The sequence below is a fragment of the Eretmochelys imbricata genome, chromosome 22 (genome assembly GCF_965152235.1).
Source record: "Eretmochelys imbricata isolate rEreImb1 chromosome 22, rEreImb1.hap1, whole genome shotgun sequence".
Lineage (NCBI taxonomy): Eukaryota > Metazoa > Chordata > Testudines > Cheloniidae > Eretmochelys > Eretmochelys imbricata.
Window position 1 is genome coordinate 20,699,967 of NC_135593.1, and position 17,550 is coordinate 20,717,516.

The following is a 17,550-nucleotide window of genomic DNA, read 5'->3' on the forward strand; positions in this document are numbered from 1 at the left end:
TTAATTAAACAATTTTATTGTATACATTTACATAAGAAATACCGCAGAGGTGACTGGAAAACCTGCAAAGCAAAAAATACTGAGTTAGTCAATCAGTTGTGTGGAACTCATTGTCTAATAAAGTTTGTCCTACTGCAACATTTCTAATGTGAAAAAAGTCCTCCACTCCTGCCTCTTTTTATGAAGAGAGTTTAGATGGTTGGTTGCTATTGACTACAGAGCAAGTTCCAGAAGCCTTAATAAAAAGGCAACCAGGGGCCTAAGGCAAGCATGGAGTGAGCCTGGCAGAAATGATCTACCCTATCTTGTGTCAGATAGCCGTTACTATTTAATAGCACAACCTCTATTTCCTTCTTCCACTCATGGGCAGGCAATAATTCAGTTTTAGTGCTTCCAGCACTATATGGCTGTTTGTTTTTACTCTGTTCAGAAGTAGATTCCTATCAGGGATTTCACAAGGCCCTGGAGAAGTCCACCATGAGGAATTCACATTAGGATTTTGGCTAGCAGTTCTATTAACCATGTGTACATCAGAGGGGAAGGGATACCAGCAACTCTAGAATTTAAATAGCACCTCACTTTTTTAAGCATCCTCCCCACCAGCAGGTGCATCTCCACCCTTCGTGTTTCTGGTGTAAATCACTTGGGCTCGGTGCTTGGACACAAGTTTGATCAAACCTACAAAGGAAGCAGGAAACATTTATGAAAAAAAATGTGCAGAATCTTTAAACAGTGTTAACATAACCTGGGGAGGCCCACACTTCTGAAGGCTAACAGCTCTACATTTCAGAGTAGTAGCCATGTTAGTCTGTATTCGCCAAAAGAAAAGGAGGACTTGTGGCACCTTAGAGACTAAAATTTATTTGAGCATAAGCTTTCGTGAGCTACAGCTCACTTCATCGGCTGCATCTACATTGAGAGCTTCAGACAGAGGGCTAATAACCTGTTGTTTCAAGATAGCATATCAAGAACAGTTCCACTGTGCCTTCTACAGTGGGAACAAAAATGAATTCCTATTGAAGCAACCAGAGTCAAAGGTCCTGTCTAGAACACAGTAGTCCTAACACTAAATGTTTTGTAGGATAGCAGGACTTCAGTATGATCCAGGAACAGTTATCATTGCAAAACATTCTGTTGTCAGCAATGTTGCCTCTAAATTTTTTCCATTCATGTGCACCAAATTATTAAGGTAATGTGCACCACCAGTAGACACAAACCTAGATATAATATATATTTTTTTTTAAAAGGTACCATAGCGATGATTACTTCAAGCCTGGACAACTCACTACTTAAAGAATTAAATTTAAGAGAAAGAAAAAATAATGAAATGCAGAGACCAGTCAAAAAATTCAAATAATAGCACGTTGAAAGAATTAAATTAGAGAATTATGTGCATTGCAGGAAGTATCACAACGGAAGTATGTGTTGGGAGGTGAGAGTGAGACACACACGTTGCCCCTTTAAGCAGATCAGCACAGCAGCAGCCACCAGCAAGCTCCCTCCATCCCACTCCTGAGTCCCGTCACATCCCCCCACCCTGCTCTGCAGAAACGGGATACAGGGGCAGAGGGATAGGGATAGGATGGACAGACACCCTGATATCAGTGTTCCCTCCTCCCTCAGCTCTGCATAGCAAGCAGGAGGCTCTGGGGAGTAGCTCCACAGTAGATGGCAAGAGGGGCACCTGACATGCATAGCACTTTATAGCAGGCTGGGCAGCCGGTGCAGCTTAGAGGGAACTTAGGTTGTCAGCAGACCTGGTTACATAGTTTTCTCCTAACACTATTTTCTACACTAGGTAGGCTCTTTACTGTTCACAACCAGACACTATGGATGTCACGCATCAATTTTTTGCATTATATTTAAAAATATTATGAACACAAGTAACTTGTGTAGGAACAGATTATATCAATTCTGATGTGGTCTTACAGATAGATATTTTACTTGGCATTTTTAATGTATTAGACCAGGGTCCTCAACATGGTGCCTGCGGGCACAATGGCACCCACCAGGGCAGTTGTGTGTGCCCGCAGGACACTACGCCGCCGAAATGCCGCGGAGGAGCATTGCCGTTTCTCAGCAGCAAGACTTCTTTTTGCTGCCGCCTGCCCCAGTCTGTTGGGAATACGAATGTGCTATTCCCACAGAAAGGTTGGGAACCACTGTATTAGACTGATACAAAAAGAAAGGTGATTTGAGATATTTAAAAACTTAAAATGCTCATTATTGAACTTTGTATACAAGCTACCTGCAAATAGATTTGTATCAAAAATCAATCACCAACAAGTAAGGGAGATAAAATAATAAATCTGGTTTGAGGTCTCCCAATCCACAGTTCAGTGTGTTTTTACCTTTGCTGAGCAGTTCTTGGAGGGCAGCCCTTGCTAAAGATCCTCGAATCTTCAACCTTTCGGAGACTACAGCTGGCGTGATGAGCTTGTAGTTGGGCACTTCTTTGCACAGTTTATCATAAGTAGCCTTATCAAACAAAACAAGGTTGTTCAGCTTGTCTCTTACTTTCCCTTTGGACCACTTCTACAAGAATAAAAAGGGGAACATCACCACCAAGCAGCAACACAAATACCCCAATGAAAGCTTTGCCATAATTTCAAGAACTGCATCATCGGGTCACATAGCATTTCCTCCATGACCACCTAATGCAAGCTTGTTGCTCAGATGAGCACCAATTATAGAGAGATACCTATTCACTATGTTATCAGCACTGACGCATTAGCACTATACTCTAACATGCACAAGGGGCCTTTTCTACACTACCGCAAAATGAAAATTTCAGAGCAGACAGCAACCAGGCATTTTTACCACTATTATTCAATCATGGGGTGTTAAGCCACTTGACAGTCTGCTCAGTGCTATCAGTGCTGCACCAGTAAATCATCCCCACAAGTGGCAAAGTGTAACTTGAAAATGACATTTGCTTCTTTAGTCCTTTACAGATCACAAAGTTCCCACCCCACCAGCTCAATTTTCACATTTAAAAATTCAGGATTTAGCTATGGTGTAACAATATGGGACATCCCAAAATTAGTAAGATTAGGATTCAGAGTAACAGCCGTGTTAGTCTGTATTCGCAAAAAGAAAAGGAGTACTTGTGGCACCTTAGAGACTAACCCTAACCAATTAGTCTGTAGCTCACGAAAGCTTATGCTCAAATAAATTGGTTAGTCTCTAAGATGCCACAAGTACTCCTTTTCTTTTTAAGATTAGGATGTTATACTTACCAAGGAAGTGAAACTTCCTTCAGTGTTGAAGAGTCTTTTAGATCACCATTATACTAGTGGGGCAGGGGCTGCAATTTGCCCCCTTGCAACTCAAAAGTATAAAGGTTTGAAGAGATAATCCTAATTTCAATAGTCACATGGCATTCCCTCTTAAATAATTATATCAAGTTAAACTCTAAAGGACCATAGGGTTTATAATAACCTGCTAACATTTTAATCAGCTTATTTTCATGATCTACATGGGATCTAAGACATACAGTTGCCAATTAGCAATTAATATAATTTTATTTGAAAGCACTTCAAGCCTTAAAAAACATTTAAAGAGCTCTATGACACAGGGAAACATCCCATTTTACAAATAAAATATTAAAACAGAATAACTTGCCCAAGGGAGTTAGTGACAAGAGTTTGGAAGCCTCACTCCCAGTCACCAAGGAGTTAGTCTGTAGTCACAACCACTGTTGAATATCAAATGCAGAAACCCTCCTATATAGTTCCTAAATGCGATTTACCAGTATGATTAAAGAAAATAGAGAACAATACAATATCTCACCATGTGACCTTAAGCACAGCTTAGGGCTCAGCTACACAGGAAAACTGACCACATAGGTACTGCTCTCTGTCCCCTAGCTCCTCAAAAAGAAAAGGAGGACTTGTAGCACCTTACAGACTAACAAATTTATTTGAGCATAAGCTTTCGTGAGCTACAAAGGAGATGATACGGACTCATCTTACAGAGGGCATGCAGAGAATAATTAGTGACAAAAGTGCTCTGTCAGACCCTACTGCCGAGCACACACACCTGAGCCCAGTGGACCCACGCACCACAGTGCAGACTCCTACCTTTTTTTTGGCTTTACCCCCAGATTTATTCACTGGGTCCTTGTCTTTCTTAGCGGACTTCCCCGCATCCTTTTTCTTCTTATCATCCTTGGGGGGCTGTAGAAAAAAAGAGAGCCCGGAAAGGGGGGGGGGGAGAAGAGAAAAGAAAAATGAAAGCAGGCGCCCGCCCTAGGACAATCCGCCTCCACCCGACACAGCCAGGCGCAGACCCGTCGAGTGCGCGGGAAAAAGCGTCCACAGCGGAGCCCCCTCCCCAGCTTCCACGCAGCACAAGTGGGGTCGGGCCACGCGGCCCTAACATGAGCCTTCCCCACCCGGGCGCCTCCCAACGGGGGGAGAGTCCAGGGCTAGGCCTCCTCGAGGGAGCCGGCACCCACTTGCTCCAGCTGCCTCACAGAGAACCCTGTCCACGGCCAAGCCGAGGGGCTAGGCCCTGGGGCCGGCTCACCATGGCGGCGCCTGCTCCTGCTGCTTCAAGATGTCGGATGAGAAAGGAAAGAGTCTGCTCAGGGAGCCTGGGAAACCCCGTGCTTTCACTGCACTTCCGGAGCATGCAGCAACACCGCTTCTGGGTCAAAGAGAAAGAAATACAATTCCCATAATACAACGCTCCAAAATCGGAAACAATTCTCTTTCCCACAATGCACTGCGCTGGCACGTATCGCCGCTCGTAGAACTACATCTCCCAAAGTGCCCTAAGCTGACGGGAGCCGACATGGCCATCTTCAGCGTGTACGTTGTGAACAAGGCCGGAGGCCTCATCTACCAGCTGGATCACTACGCGCCGCGCTCCGAGACTGAGAAAACTTTCAGCTTCCCGTTGGACCTGGTGCTTAAGCTGCACGACGAGCGCGTGGTGGTGGCGTTCGGGCAGCGGGACAGCATCCGCGGTGGGCGTCCGACTGGAGGCGCCAGGGAGGCTGGGAAACACTGGGGATCCAGCGAGGCCTGTGGAACCGGTACCGCCCGCTGGAGGGGTGCTACGGCCGTTAGGGGGCTAGTAGCGCCCACTGGGGCGGTTGTGGGGCTGGTACCGCCTGATGGGGGCACTGGAGGGATTGGGGTGCCGGAGGGGGAGGACGATGCCTGTCAGGGGGCTGGGGCGCTGGTACTGGCCACGAAAGCTTAGGCTCAAATAAATGTATTAGTCTGTAAGGTGCCACAAGTCCTCCTGTCCTCTTTTTGGAGAGGTGTCGTAGTGCTTGTGCTCCTGGGAGATACTGGGGCACCGTGGCTGTGCTTGCTGGGTGGGCAGTAGTGTCATCAGAGCATTTACGCTTTAATAGTGGCTGTGCTAAACCATAAATTCCTCCTAAAGACACGTCTAGGGAGGCCAGTGGTCAGTCAGCTATTGGAGTTCCTAGTTTAACGCTCATTTGAAAGCAAATAGGCCTCAGCTCTGACTTTTCCCTTTGCTTCTTTCAGTTGGACATGCTGTGCTTTCCATCAATGGCATTGATGTGAATGGGAAATACACTGCTGACGGGAAGGAGGTACTGGAGTACCTTGGCAATCCTACCAACTATCCCGTGTCCATCCGTTTTGGCCGGCCTCGCCTCTCCTCCAATGAGAAGCTCATGCTGGCCTCCATGTTCCACTCGTGAGTTTGCAAAAGTCTAGCTCTCTGTGCCCTGGCTACCATGGCACTAATGATGATAATTAGTGTAGTAATGCCCACCATCTGTGAGGCACTGGCCAAACCCAGAGGAAGACACATTCCTTGCCCCGAAGAAGGTACACTTCACAAAGACAAATGGAGGGTGGATATACACTATCATATCTCTAGTAACTTGAAGAGGAATCTTTTGTGTTAGACTTAAGTAATTTCCCTTTGTTTGTGAAGGTTGTTTGCAATTGGGTCCCAGTTGTCTCCTGAGCTGGGGAGTTCCGGTATTGAGATGTTAGAAACAGACACATTTAAACTACACTGTTTTCAGACCCTAACAGGTAAGACTTACTGCTCATGTTATCCCTGTTAGTTCAGTTTTGGGGCTGTTTCTCCCTCACTCTGAAAAGACAAGTACAAACTGCTTTATTTACTGCTGCAGGGATTCTGTGGATGCGCAGAATTAATGCCACCTGCAGATTTCTTTGCTTCCCTGAAGAAAAATGACTTCCGGACAGCCAGCGGAGAGGAAATCACCACTGGGCTGGGGACACCCCAGCCAGTGGCTCCTACCCTGAGCCGGGATCAGCTGCTAGTCCTGGCTGGGCTGGAGAAGACAGGACTTCCTCTTCCCCTGCAAGGAGTGGCTGGGGCTGTCAGACCCATGCCCAGAAATCTCCCCCAGCTGCAGGATGCTCAGCATCCTCCCCTGCTTCCTGCCCCCATAACTCCTCAGCTGAGGGGAGAGGGGTCACTGTACAGGAAGCTGCTCCCCCATCCAACCAACCCCTGTGCATCTGGACCTCCCATAGCTAGACACCCCCACCAAGCCTTGCCCCATACACTGAGAACCCCCCTAGTCCTCCATATCCAAACCACACCCCATTGAACATCAACCCCTGAATCTGGAGCCCCCTGCACCCAGACCACCCCGCACTGAGTTCCCTGAACTCAAACCCCCTACCCTGACAAGCCCCACCCCCCTGCACCACCCTAAGCCCCCACATCCAACCCCCATGCCAGTGACCCCCAATTAGCTGCCTCCAGACCCCCTCCAAACCCCACTCCCCCTGCACCCAGACCCCTCCACTGAGCCCCAACCATATTCACCTGGAAGCCCCTGCAGAGTCCCATTGCCCCTACATCTGGGAAATCCCTCCCCACGCTCCAATGAGCCTCTGTGCATCCAGATCCCCCCACACCTAGACCTCCCACTGGGCTGTCTGCACCCAGATTGACCCACACAGAATCCTCTCATCCCACACTTGGATCCCCCTGAAGTGAGTCCCTCCACACTTGGATCCTGGCTGTTTGAGCCTGCCTGCCCCACACTTCGTGCGCCTGGCACAGGGGGGCAGGGCTCTAGGGTATTTCTGGGGCAGGCCCAGGCTTTGTGCTGTGTTAGCGTCTGGTGCAGCCTCACCACTGAGTCCATGTCCCCAGGGTGGGGAGGCTGCAGGGTGCTCCTCACTGCCACTCTGGAGCCTCTGCATTTATTTCATTATTTATTAATTTCAAAATATTGTGCACAGAATTTTTAATTTTTTTGGCACAGAATGCCCTTGGGAATATTTATTAGACTTGTATATTGCTGTAAAAGTACTGCTTTTGTGCTTGATCTTTATTCATATGGTATTTCTCTGAATTAGATTGCCATTTTATGATGAAAGGCACTAGAAAAGGCAAAAGATGATTATTTCAATATCCAGTTAGAGAGCACCAGAAGTACACAAAAGGATTTACAAAGAGCTGATGGGCCTCTATGCAGAGAAACTGACAAAGTACCTCACAAATATGAATTAACCCTCAACTTCTTACTCACCACCCAGGAATTATCCCCTTTACAGAAAGGGAAACTACCTCGTCTTGTCTTGCCTCAATTGGCCAACATGTCTTTAAAAGTCTGGAATCTAGCTGAGGAATTGCAAATAAAACCCAGCCTGTGCTTGAAATGTAGGATTCCCCTACAGGTGCTCAAGTGTATAGCCACGTTAGCAATGTTACAAAATATGCTCTGTGCACCTGAAAGTAAAATCACATCCTGAATGTTAGCTTGCTAAAATACACTACTCAATCATTAATCTTTCTCTATATATCTTAAACAAAACAAGGCAAGTTTTAAATATTCTTCAGATGGTGTCAGCTGCTCTCCCGTCCTTCCTGTAAATGAGGCCTTTTCAATTATATTTGGGAATGTATTTCATAGTATTATTACCTTTGCAGCTTGCATGTAGTCAATGCTAATGCTTCTTTCATTATGGCTCCAGGGATCAAATTTGTGGTGCTCGCTGATCCACGGCAAGCTGGGATAGAGTCCCTTCTGCGCAAGATCTATGAGATTTATTCTGACTTTGCTCTGAAAAATCCTTTCTACTCACTGGAGATGCCAATCAGGTAGGGAGTAGGCAGACGATGTGTAGAATAACAAGATACTTAGCACTTGCTCAGCTCTCCACTTTGAGAGCACTGTACAACCATTAATACAACCCCCTTTGAAGAAGAGAAGACATACTTATTTTACAGTGGGGAAGCAGACATGTGATTTTACTGTCTGAGTTTATTTGGTCAGTGACAGAATTGGAAGCAGACCCCATGTTTTTAGTGCCCGTTCCCAGAGTCCATCCACTAAAAATAAACCTAAGATTGTTGGGTTCTCTTTTGACCGGGGCTGCTGATGGGAGCTCTGGTAGTACACCTGACTACTTAGACGCATACACTAGTTTTGTTTAAGGCACAATCAAAAATCTAACTTTTTGCATGATTAAACTAAATTCCATAAGGAGGTTCAGCGCTGTCAAGTTCTTGGAGAAGGTCTTCCAAGGACACCAGTCTGAATCCTGTGCTCTAGAAAAGGCTGGAGGAAACTTCCTCTGGAGTTCCAGTTGAACAACGTGACATGCTCTCTCTTGGCAGGGCCCCTATTGCACTTTTAACCCCTGTCAAAGTGGCAATTAAGCTTTGTTTTTGAAATGGTTTTGGCATGTCAAATAGGAAAGCTGAACTCAAGCTGCTTTGTTGATCAGTCTTTTGATTAAAAAAGTTGCCATTAGCAGAGTCTGGAATGAAAGAGAAGCTAGTGCAGGTCTGGGGCTGTCTTGGAGCTAACAGTTCTCCGATTAAAAACACCAATATGTTTTGGGTTGTAGATGGAGATTTTTGTCACCCTCTTCTGATCCTCATGCCTGTATTTCTGTGAATATTTCAGGTGTGAGCTGTTCGATCAGAACTTGAAACTTGCTTTGGAGGTAGCAGAAAAAGCTGGACCATTTGGACCAGGATCATAGGACTTTTCCAGTGTCAATAGTGAGCCTCTCCTCACGAGATAGCTTTTCCAGAATCCTGTCTCTGGCTACAGCAGCGAGAGAGGAGGTCATGAGGTCCCAAATTGCTTTTGTCATCTCCAGAAATGCTGCTTTATTCCATGGGTGTGGAATCCACCTTTGCCTAACAGTGAATATTATTATAGCTAAGAATGGGCATATGTGGCTGAAGCTATGATTGCAGCTCTAATGCTGTCACTGTAACACAGAGGAAGATAAGACACAACATGATGGTAAACCTCAGTTATACTCCCCTTTTTCACTCTTAAGTGTGTATATATATATATATATATATTAGTTTTTCTCTGCAGCTTTAATTTATGGCTCAGACAAACGGTTACTTTGGATGTACAAGTAATAAACATTCCCTTAAAGTGTGGATAGATTATTTCTTGGACTAGATACATTTGCTTCTGCTAGAGCTAGTTTGAACTAGGGTAAAAATGCAGCCTGGTTATTATCACTCTGGTGTTCTGTTTTACCATCTGAAACCATTCTAGCTTGAGATGCCCTTTACTGTGCCCAGAACCCCATTGGAAGGCAACACTTCAGCTTACCTCGGTGTAAACGGGAATAATGGATTTCAAGCAGGGGAGGTGGGTGAAATGAATAAGGAATAAACTGAAAAAATAAGTTCCTTGGTGTCTGCACAGCTGTTCTGAGGAATAGCAGCAGGAAGGGCAACATAAAATGACTGCTTCTGACTAAGGCTGCTCACTGTAGAAAGAGGAATGTCCTGTATCTAGGACTGGCCTCTGGGCAAGAGCTTCCCCTTTTTTCTTGGTCCCTTTGCACAAGAAATCTCATGCTGCCAGTGCAGTGCTACATTTTTATTTCACAGTTGGTAAACAGTATTTCTTAATACTCATGCTTAAGTATCAAAGGTAGTTTACTTCTGTACGATAGTTAGCCATTTTGTTAGGACTGGCAGAGCAATCTGTTATGTCAAGGTAGCTTTACGGTGGTGGCCACGGAGCTTCTTGCTTACCTACAGGCATTCTAAATAACTAAAACCCTGCAGAGAACACAAACAAGAATCCTGATAAGAAAAGTCTTAACATATGACATACTAACATACTACCAAGGGGCAGTGCTCTTGCTAACAAGCATTCGTAATAGTAAGCAGACCCTATGTTGTAGTTTAACCTAAAAATGCTGTAGCTGGTTGAGTTCACTGGAACTGGAGACATTAGAAATTTATGCTTTCACCTGACAATATCCTTGATTATGTTACTTACAGAAATAATCATTACAACCTAATGATAAAAATCTCTTAAAGACTTTTCTAGATAATGCAGAAAGAGAGGAGCTATACAAGGTGTGTATGTGTCTAATGCTGTTACTGCTTACACTCTTGAACCAATTTCCTTGGTACTCCAGGAAATACTATTCTATTCAGTGTTAACCATCTGTTTTGCAATTCACTAATACTCTGAGGCTAGCCATGGTGACTAATTTAACAGCAAAAAGTAACTGTTGTACAGTGCTTCCATCTCTTGAATGGAGTTCCAAGAACTTTACTCATTTGCTGTTACTGAAAAGGGAGCTGTTTTGCTGCAATGGCAGGGATCTGTAGTAATATGTGGACCAGTAACTGTTCAGTCTCTGACAATAGCTGGGCGACCAGCGTTTTTCTTTAGTAATAAGAAAGTGGTCGCTGCTTCTGGGGAGGGAGACACAGAAGGTAGCTCATGACACAGTAAGCTGGGTCACAGCTGCATCGACAACAGCAAGGGAGGTAAATGAAAGCAGGCTCAGTGCTGGCTAACTCTAATATTTCTGTAAGCAATGAGGGTGAATTGAGAGCAACACTACATCTGAGGCCAGCAGCAAGAAGGCTAGGCAGGTACGAGATACAGGTCTTCTGCAGTACTTCTAGTTTAGCAAGCAAGACTGCAAAGTCTCTGCTCAGTTCACTAACAGTACTTTAAGTAAGAGGTAAAGTGAGGTCATGACATGTAAACTATAACAGTGACCAAAAATTCTGTAGGCATTAAAACGTAACAGCTACTGAAGATCTTGTGCCTTTCTAAACAGGAATATGATTAAAATAAAATGAAGTTTTGATAAATATTCTGATCTAGGCTGCATTGATAGGAAACTCAGTACCAGGCCAGCGAGTAGTCACTTGCCATTCTTAGATAGCATCTGGAGCATCCTTAGTACCTTTGCTGCTCATCTTTAGTCAATCTTCTTGGGTACCCGACCCATCTTGGTGCAGATGTTCCGTAATAAGAAAAAGGCTATGGTGCTGATGACACACGTTATTTCAGCTACCCAGAAGGCTGTGGCCCAACTGTAGTGCTTAGCTATAGTACTGAAAGGCAATCCAGCCAGGAAACCACCAACTGCAAGGATAATGGGGAGAAGAGAGCAGAGTTAGAGTCCCTAATAGCAGCAGAACTTTACAGTTTCTCCTACTGACACTGTTCTTTGTGCTGGTCCCTGCATTTATAAAAATGCTTCAAGCCAGATAGCTTGAGATATTTTAAACAGTGGACAAAGCACTGTGACATGTAGTAGAGAGCAATTCTGCCCTGCCTGGGGAAACCGAGCTAGTCACTCAGTAGCTCCGAACTCTTTTCTTGGGGTCACTCCTTCAGGGTTCCTCAGTGAATGCGCTATGGCCACGCTTTCCTCCAAACTGGAGATTTGCACTGCCAGAAAACTCAGGGGAGCAAATTATTCATCTTCAGCTATCAGAGAAGATACAAATGTTGTGGTTGCAATTATCTTTATTTACAAATGTTTATTATTATGAAAGCAAGGAACGAGTCATAGCTTGTCATGGCGCAAGCAGCTGATATACACATGAGCCCTTACCTGCTACAGACTTTCTGCTCAGGCAAAACTTACCAAAATTTGTATATATATGAATAAGAGGGACAGACAACTAAACAGTGCAGCGTTTTCACTTGTGACCAGAAATACGTTTGATCCAAAACTGCAGAGTTAAACACTGCTGTGTTTTGGGGAAGTCTGGATCCAAACTTCAACTGGACCTTCTCTCATTGTGACCCAGATGTTATAGGGACTCAGGCCTGGTCCAGATCTCAGAATGTTGGTGGTAACTCCTGGATTACTGACTTTGGGGTTTCTTTTGTTTGTTTGGGGGTTTTTTTAAGACAAGAAAGATCTTAAAGGGAATATCAATGTGCATGGACTGTTTCCCTAATAAGTTAACCCTCTGCACTCTGGACTTTTATCTTTAAATCTTCACTGGACTGGTAAAGGCCCAGGTTTCAGTGTCAAGGACTTTTTAAAAGAAGTCTTTAAAGGTGACGTATGAGGACCAGGGTCCCAGAAGGCCCAACACAAAAGATGCACTTCACATTTGTCCATCTTATCCATCTCTAAATCCAAACCGTTAAGAATATGGATATCTGAACTCTCCAAAGGTTTTGTATGGACTGCAGTCTTCAACGTGGCCCACAGAGCCCTACATGGTGGGCTGCAGAATGAAACATTTTGAGAATCAAGCATGAGATTAGGGAAGTTCCTCAGTGACAGTCTTAGGTTTTCAGAGACCCACTTACTTTGTTGAATAAACAGATTCAGTTGCACAGCCATTCGCTTCCCATTCTCTCAGCTGTGCTGCTTGAGACACAACCTTTCATATCACTAAGTAGCAATTAATCATAAATAAATTTGTTAGTCTCTAAGGTGCCACAAGTCCTCCTTTTCTTTTTGTAGAACCAATTTGAAATCTCATCTTGCCAGACTAAGATCATCAGGAACTGGGGCTTCTTGCTGCTACAGAATAAAGGTTCTGAGGTTTGTGTGAGTTTTTGTGTGAGGGGGAGGGTGTATCACTCACCATTGGCCATTAGTGCAACAATAGCATGGGAGGTGCCACACAGGTTGGAAGGTGCGCTCTCATTTGCTATCACTCCAAACAATGCAATTGGTCCATAAGAAGAAAACCCAAAGATGGCTCCTAGAATCAGTATCCACAGCTATCAACACAAGCAAAGAGTAATCAGAAATGGGATCCCTAAATTTGACCCTGCTATTGGTTAGACATTGGCTAAGTGTGTAAGGCCCTGTCTACAATATATTTCAAACTAAATGTTGTTCCGGCTGACACTGCTTCCCTGGCCAGTGGATATAAAGTGTAACCATGTGAAACAGAGTCTGCTCTGCCACATGTTTTTAAGATGGTTTATAATCGAATGCATCCCTGACTGCATTGGCCAGCACATTATCCGCTTCCAAGCAAGAACTTTGTTTTTCTCTATGGTTCTGAATAACCATCTGAACTGTCACATAGCCAGGTCTCAATATGAAACTCCCTAAATAGGAAGACGTAGTTGCTGTGTTTTCTTAAAGTTCTATTTAATGAGCTTTAGGTTACAGTGAAATGACACAGAGAAGGTGTTTACTGCATAGTAATCTTTTAAAAAATCATTCTGAAGAGTCTTGGTTAAAGGGCATTATAGTTTCAGACATATGTTGGTCAATGCATTTATAGCTGTTTTGAGGCATCCCCATTATTTTGTCAGCTGAAAATCCTGCAATGTTATATTACAAGGTAGTCTGCCTGAACATGGACTCCAAGATTGGAATTCATGCTAACAAAAATTGATATTGAAAAGTATGTGAACAATGGCACCAATCTCAGGCCCATAATGGGTTTATAATTCTTTGCCCATCTTAACGCTTTCCATCTGGGGATTGCAAAATGCTGTATAACTATTAATGAATTAAGCATCAACATCCCTATTGGGCATAAAGTGTTATCTCCATCTTACTGTTTGGGAAACTGAGGCAAAAAGGAGCACGGGAAGTGACTTGCCTAAAGTCAAACAGGAAGTAAATGGCAGAGGCAGGAATAGAAGCCATGTCTGGAATCCCAAGTCCTGTGCCTTAGCCATAAGACTTCTATTAATAGTTCTCCAGACTGATTATCTCATCTAAAGAGTGAACATCCCCAGAACCTATCAGTGTTTTAGTACTGGTTTTATTAGATTGTTAGTTTAGTAATATGAAATTATGAAGCTTCTTTCAGAAAACTTACAGCATTCTTCATAATGCCCTGGTTATAAATCCTGTTGAACTAACCAACCTTTCAGAGTAGGAAAGAGTCACTAAAAGTAGAAACAGGCAGAAGGGGAGAGAGAAAGACAAGGCAGAAACCTCCTGTTCTGTTAAGCCTGTGAGGGCAGCGAGAGGATGCAAGGCTACAATCCAGAAGTCGTTTTCCTGAGGAAGAAGTGAGGAAACATTAAAAAGGGTAGAAGTGAAATTCCATTTGTTTGGCAACCACCAGGGAAAGAGAGACAGAACACACAAATATCAGGAGTTAGTGCAGAGAACTGCCAAACTTGCTGCTAACAAAATCCTCACCATTAAAAGGGATACCATCAGCTTAAACACTCTTCTGCCCGATAACGCTTTAGCTACCGAAACAGGTGGAGTTCCCGCACCGCCCTGCAGAGTCAGAGTTCAAACTTATCACCTCGTTGGGGTTTGACTTTATTGGAAGTTGAACCACCACCATAACATAAACCTCAAACTAAACTTTCTCCCTGTCATGACTGTTCCTATAGTTTCCCTGCAGAGACAGCTCTGTCTCAGACCCCAATTCCCTTTCTCCTGACAGCTGGTTCCACCTCCCTTATATCCTATTGGAGCTAACAAGCAGCAGTACGTACTCAGCAGTTTTTTGCAAGGTTCTAATTCCTGTCAACAGGGTGGCTCAGCAGAAGAGCCCTTATCCCTGCCGCCTTGTTACACTATTACACAAAACACATCAGATAACTGAAAGAGAGCAGAGGAGACATTTTCTCTATTTCAGTTTGTTTACTTTGGACATTTGGCAGCACTATATATAATCAGTTTGACTCTGCACTGGAAGCAGTCTCTCCTCATCTGTGGGAGTTTCACACAGCAGAAGGGAGAAGGGAAAAAAAAACTAATTGTGAAAATAAAATCGCCCAAATTGGGTAAGGACTCTGGGGCAAGCCTAGGACCCTGAAGCTATTTTTAGTCTAGTTAGTGAAACTGACTAGATTTCAGGCTGTCAACGCTGCTTTAAAATTTCTCAGCTGCAGATAAAACCCCTAACTTCCAGACCAGACATGGTGGTTCTGAAACAGGGCTCTAGAAAGCTATACTACAATCCATTTTATAAATCTGTCAAAGAGGATGCCCTGGAATTTTGTACAGTCATTTACAAAAAGGATTATGAAGTCAGAGGAAGAGCTACAGGTTTCAACAGAGTCCCAGAAGTAATTATTAGAGTTTAAGCACGCTTTGCTGATAGATAGAACTCCTTCAGGTGGGTTTGGTTCTTCCTTTATTTGAGCAGCACTGAGCATACTGTAAGTACTCAAATAAAAAAATAACATGGCATCAAACTTCTACCATTTTTATGCAGAACTTCCAATGCCACAACACAGGAATCCCGTCCTGTAACCTGTGCTAGTCAGTGCCTGAGTGCAAGAACATTCACCACCATCTAAATGAAACTGATGAATGCTTCTGTCACACCACACGCTGCATGAGAACAAACTCCTTGTGCATGGGTTACCTTAGGAGAGTCACTTGTGACTGTGACCCGGAAAAGGTACATTGAAGCAGACATTCCCGCCATCATGGAAAGCAGGAGCACATGCCGAGGATTCCCATAACTTGACAGACCCACCTGTAATACATATTGGAACAGAGAGAGAGAGAGAGAGAGAGAGAGAGAGAATGCACACAGAAAATGTGAGTTACTAATGCCAACTGATTCACAGAAGTTAGGGCCAAAAGGGACTAGATAACCTGCATAACATAACATCACCCAGTAATTTCTGCTTCAGGCTCATAACTTCTGTTTGAGATAGAGTATATCTATAAATCAAGACTGATGTCTTTCCAAAAGACTCCAAATGATGTAGAATCCATCATGTTCCAAGGTCAACTGTACCAGTGGTTAATTATCCTCTCTGACCTTACTTTTAGTTGATTTGTCTAGCTTCAGCTCCCAACCACTCTATTTCATTATGCTTTTTTCTGTTAGATTAAAAGAGCCTTCTTCTATCAGAAATCTCCCCAACTTAGGTAACAGTACTTGTAGACCATGATCAAGCCACCTCTTAACATTCTTTTGGATAAACTAAATAGATTGAGCTTCTTAAATTTCTCACTAAGGCATGTTTTCCAGATCTCTAATAATTCTTGTAGCACTTTTCTAAATCCTTTCCAATTTTTCAACACCCTTTTTGAAGTGTGGACACCAGAAATGGACAAAGTAATCCAGTAATAGTCACACTAATGCCACATTCAGAGGTAAAGTAACCACTCCCTAACTTTTACTTGTGATTTCCCTGCTTACACATCCAAGGATTACACATTAGCCTCTTAGTTACAGCAGTAAGGTGGGAGCTCATGTTCAGTTGGTTATCTACCATAGTTATCTACCATGACCACAAATTTTTTTTCAGTGTCATCACCGTTTTCCAGGATATGGTCCCCCATCTTGGGTAACCTACATTCTTTGTTATGTGACCCTACATTTAGCATGTTTTTCAAATGAGCCCACATCATCAAGCAATCTAGCCTGTATTTATCATTATTTGCCACTCCACCAATTCTTGGTGTCATCTGCACATTTTTTCCAGCTATGATTTTATATATTCTTTCAGATCTTTGATAGAAATTCAATAAAACTCGGCCAAGAATAGAATCTGTGGGAAGCAACTTCATTGCATGATGATTCCCCATGTACAATTTCTTTTCACAATTTATCAGGTCACCAGTTTTTAATCCATTTAATATTGGCTACATTAATTTTGGATAGTGCTAAGTTTACTTTTAAATCAGAATATTGTGAAGCACAAAGTCAACTGCCTTCAGAAGTCTAGGTATATTATACCACCCAGTTACTCTATCAACCATATCTGTAATCTCATCAGCTGGAGATCTCCCTTGGAAACTTGATGGGCGACACAGGTAGTGCCCATCGTTACAGAACTGGAGTGAATTTCTCTCATCTTGACTTTTCTGTACATGGGTGGACGTCAGGGAATGTGGCTGTAAATATACAGGATTTATAACAACCTGTAATTTTACCTCCCATCCCTGAATCCACACAATGAATCACATAACCCCGTTTTTACTGCTTTACAACCTGTGGATACTTGCTATCTGTATAATTAATAAGCTTTTATGGCCTTGTGTTTTGCAGTCCAATGCTGCAAATAGTTCTCCTGGGGGAATTCTGCACCAATTTTTTTTTTAAATTCTGTACCAAAAAGTTAAAAATTCTGCACACAATATTTGAAAATTCTGCATATTTTGTCAAAATAACACAATATAATCATGCCAGTTACAATTATTTTGGAATTTATTTCAAAACATCTGTCAGCAAGTATGTCTGTAACAATACAGAGCAAAAGAAGATTCTGATAATTTTTTTTGACAAATAGATTCCTTACTAGGCATATTAGTACAGAACTTTGTGTAATTCTTTTAAATTACAGTACACAACTGTATTTCCTGCATCTGTCAGAAGCAGTGCAAAGGCTTGGCGGAGTCAGGGGTAACAGAAGAGCTG

The 17,550-nt window shown here is 43.4% G+C and overlaps 3 protein-coding genes across 16 annotated transcripts in view; 1 reads left to right on the forward strand and 2 right to left on the reverse strand.

Moving 5' to 3' along the window:
- On the reverse strand, positions 1-7,933 carry RPS25 (ribosomal protein S25). Its single transcript, XM_077839863.1, has 6 exons — positions 7,904-7,933; positions 4,531-4,650; positions 4,083-4,178; positions 2,352-2,535; positions 580-678; positions 1-62 (listed from the first exon to the last, which is right to left on the reverse strand). The coding sequence occupies exons 1-5, from the start codon at positions 7,916-7,918 to the stop codon at positions 584-586; spliced, it is 510 nt and encodes a 169-aa protein (XP_077695989.1). The 5' UTR covers positions 7,919-7,933; the 3' UTR covers positions 1-62; positions 580-583.
- Positions 4,787-17,550, forward strand: part of TRAPPC4 (trafficking protein particle complex subunit 4) — a 19,412-nt gene continuing 6,648 nt past the window's right edge. For 5 of the 10 annotated variants that reach the window (XR_013348596.1, XR_013348600.1, XR_013348601.1 and 2 more), the window contains exons 1-7: positions 4,787-5,041; positions 5,508-5,682; positions 5,926-6,029; positions 7,956-8,082; positions 8,894-9,241; positions 12,702-12,782; positions 15,388-15,719. Coding sequence is in view for 2 of the 10 variants with exons in the window: in XM_077839861.1 (XP_077695987.1) it covers positions 4,798-5,041; positions 5,508-5,682; positions 5,926-6,029; positions 7,956-8,082; positions 8,894-8,972 (729 nt within the window). In the remaining 8 variants the exon portion in view is untranslated. Of the gene's footprint in view, positions 5,042-5,507; positions 5,683-5,925; positions 6,030-7,955; positions 8,083-8,893; positions 9,387-12,701; positions 12,783-15,387; positions 15,720-17,550 lie in introns of those variants that run through there. The other 5 variants (XR_013348602.1, XR_013348603.1, XR_013348599.1 and 2 more) reach the window with 4 other exon arrangements.
- The window catches only part of SLC37A4 (solute carrier family 37 member 4), a 22,451-nt gene continuing 13,971 nt past the window's right edge, over positions 9,071-17,550 (reverse strand). For 4 of the 5 annotated variants that reach the window (XM_077839855.1, XM_077839858.1, XM_077839856.1 and 1 more), the window contains 4 exons: positions 15,541-15,654; positions 12,826-12,964; positions 11,175-11,356; positions 9,824-10,023 (listed from right to left, as the gene is read on the reverse strand). In XM_077839855.1, coding sequence (XP_077695981.1) covers positions 11,190-11,356; positions 12,826-12,964; positions 15,541-15,654 — 420 coding nt within the window. In that variant the 3' untranslated portion in view covers positions 9,824-10,023; positions 11,175-11,189. Of the gene's footprint in view, positions 9,207-9,823; positions 10,024-11,174; positions 11,357-12,825; positions 12,965-15,540; positions 15,655-17,550 lie in introns of those variants that run through there. The other variant, XM_077839859.1, reaches the window with a different exon arrangement.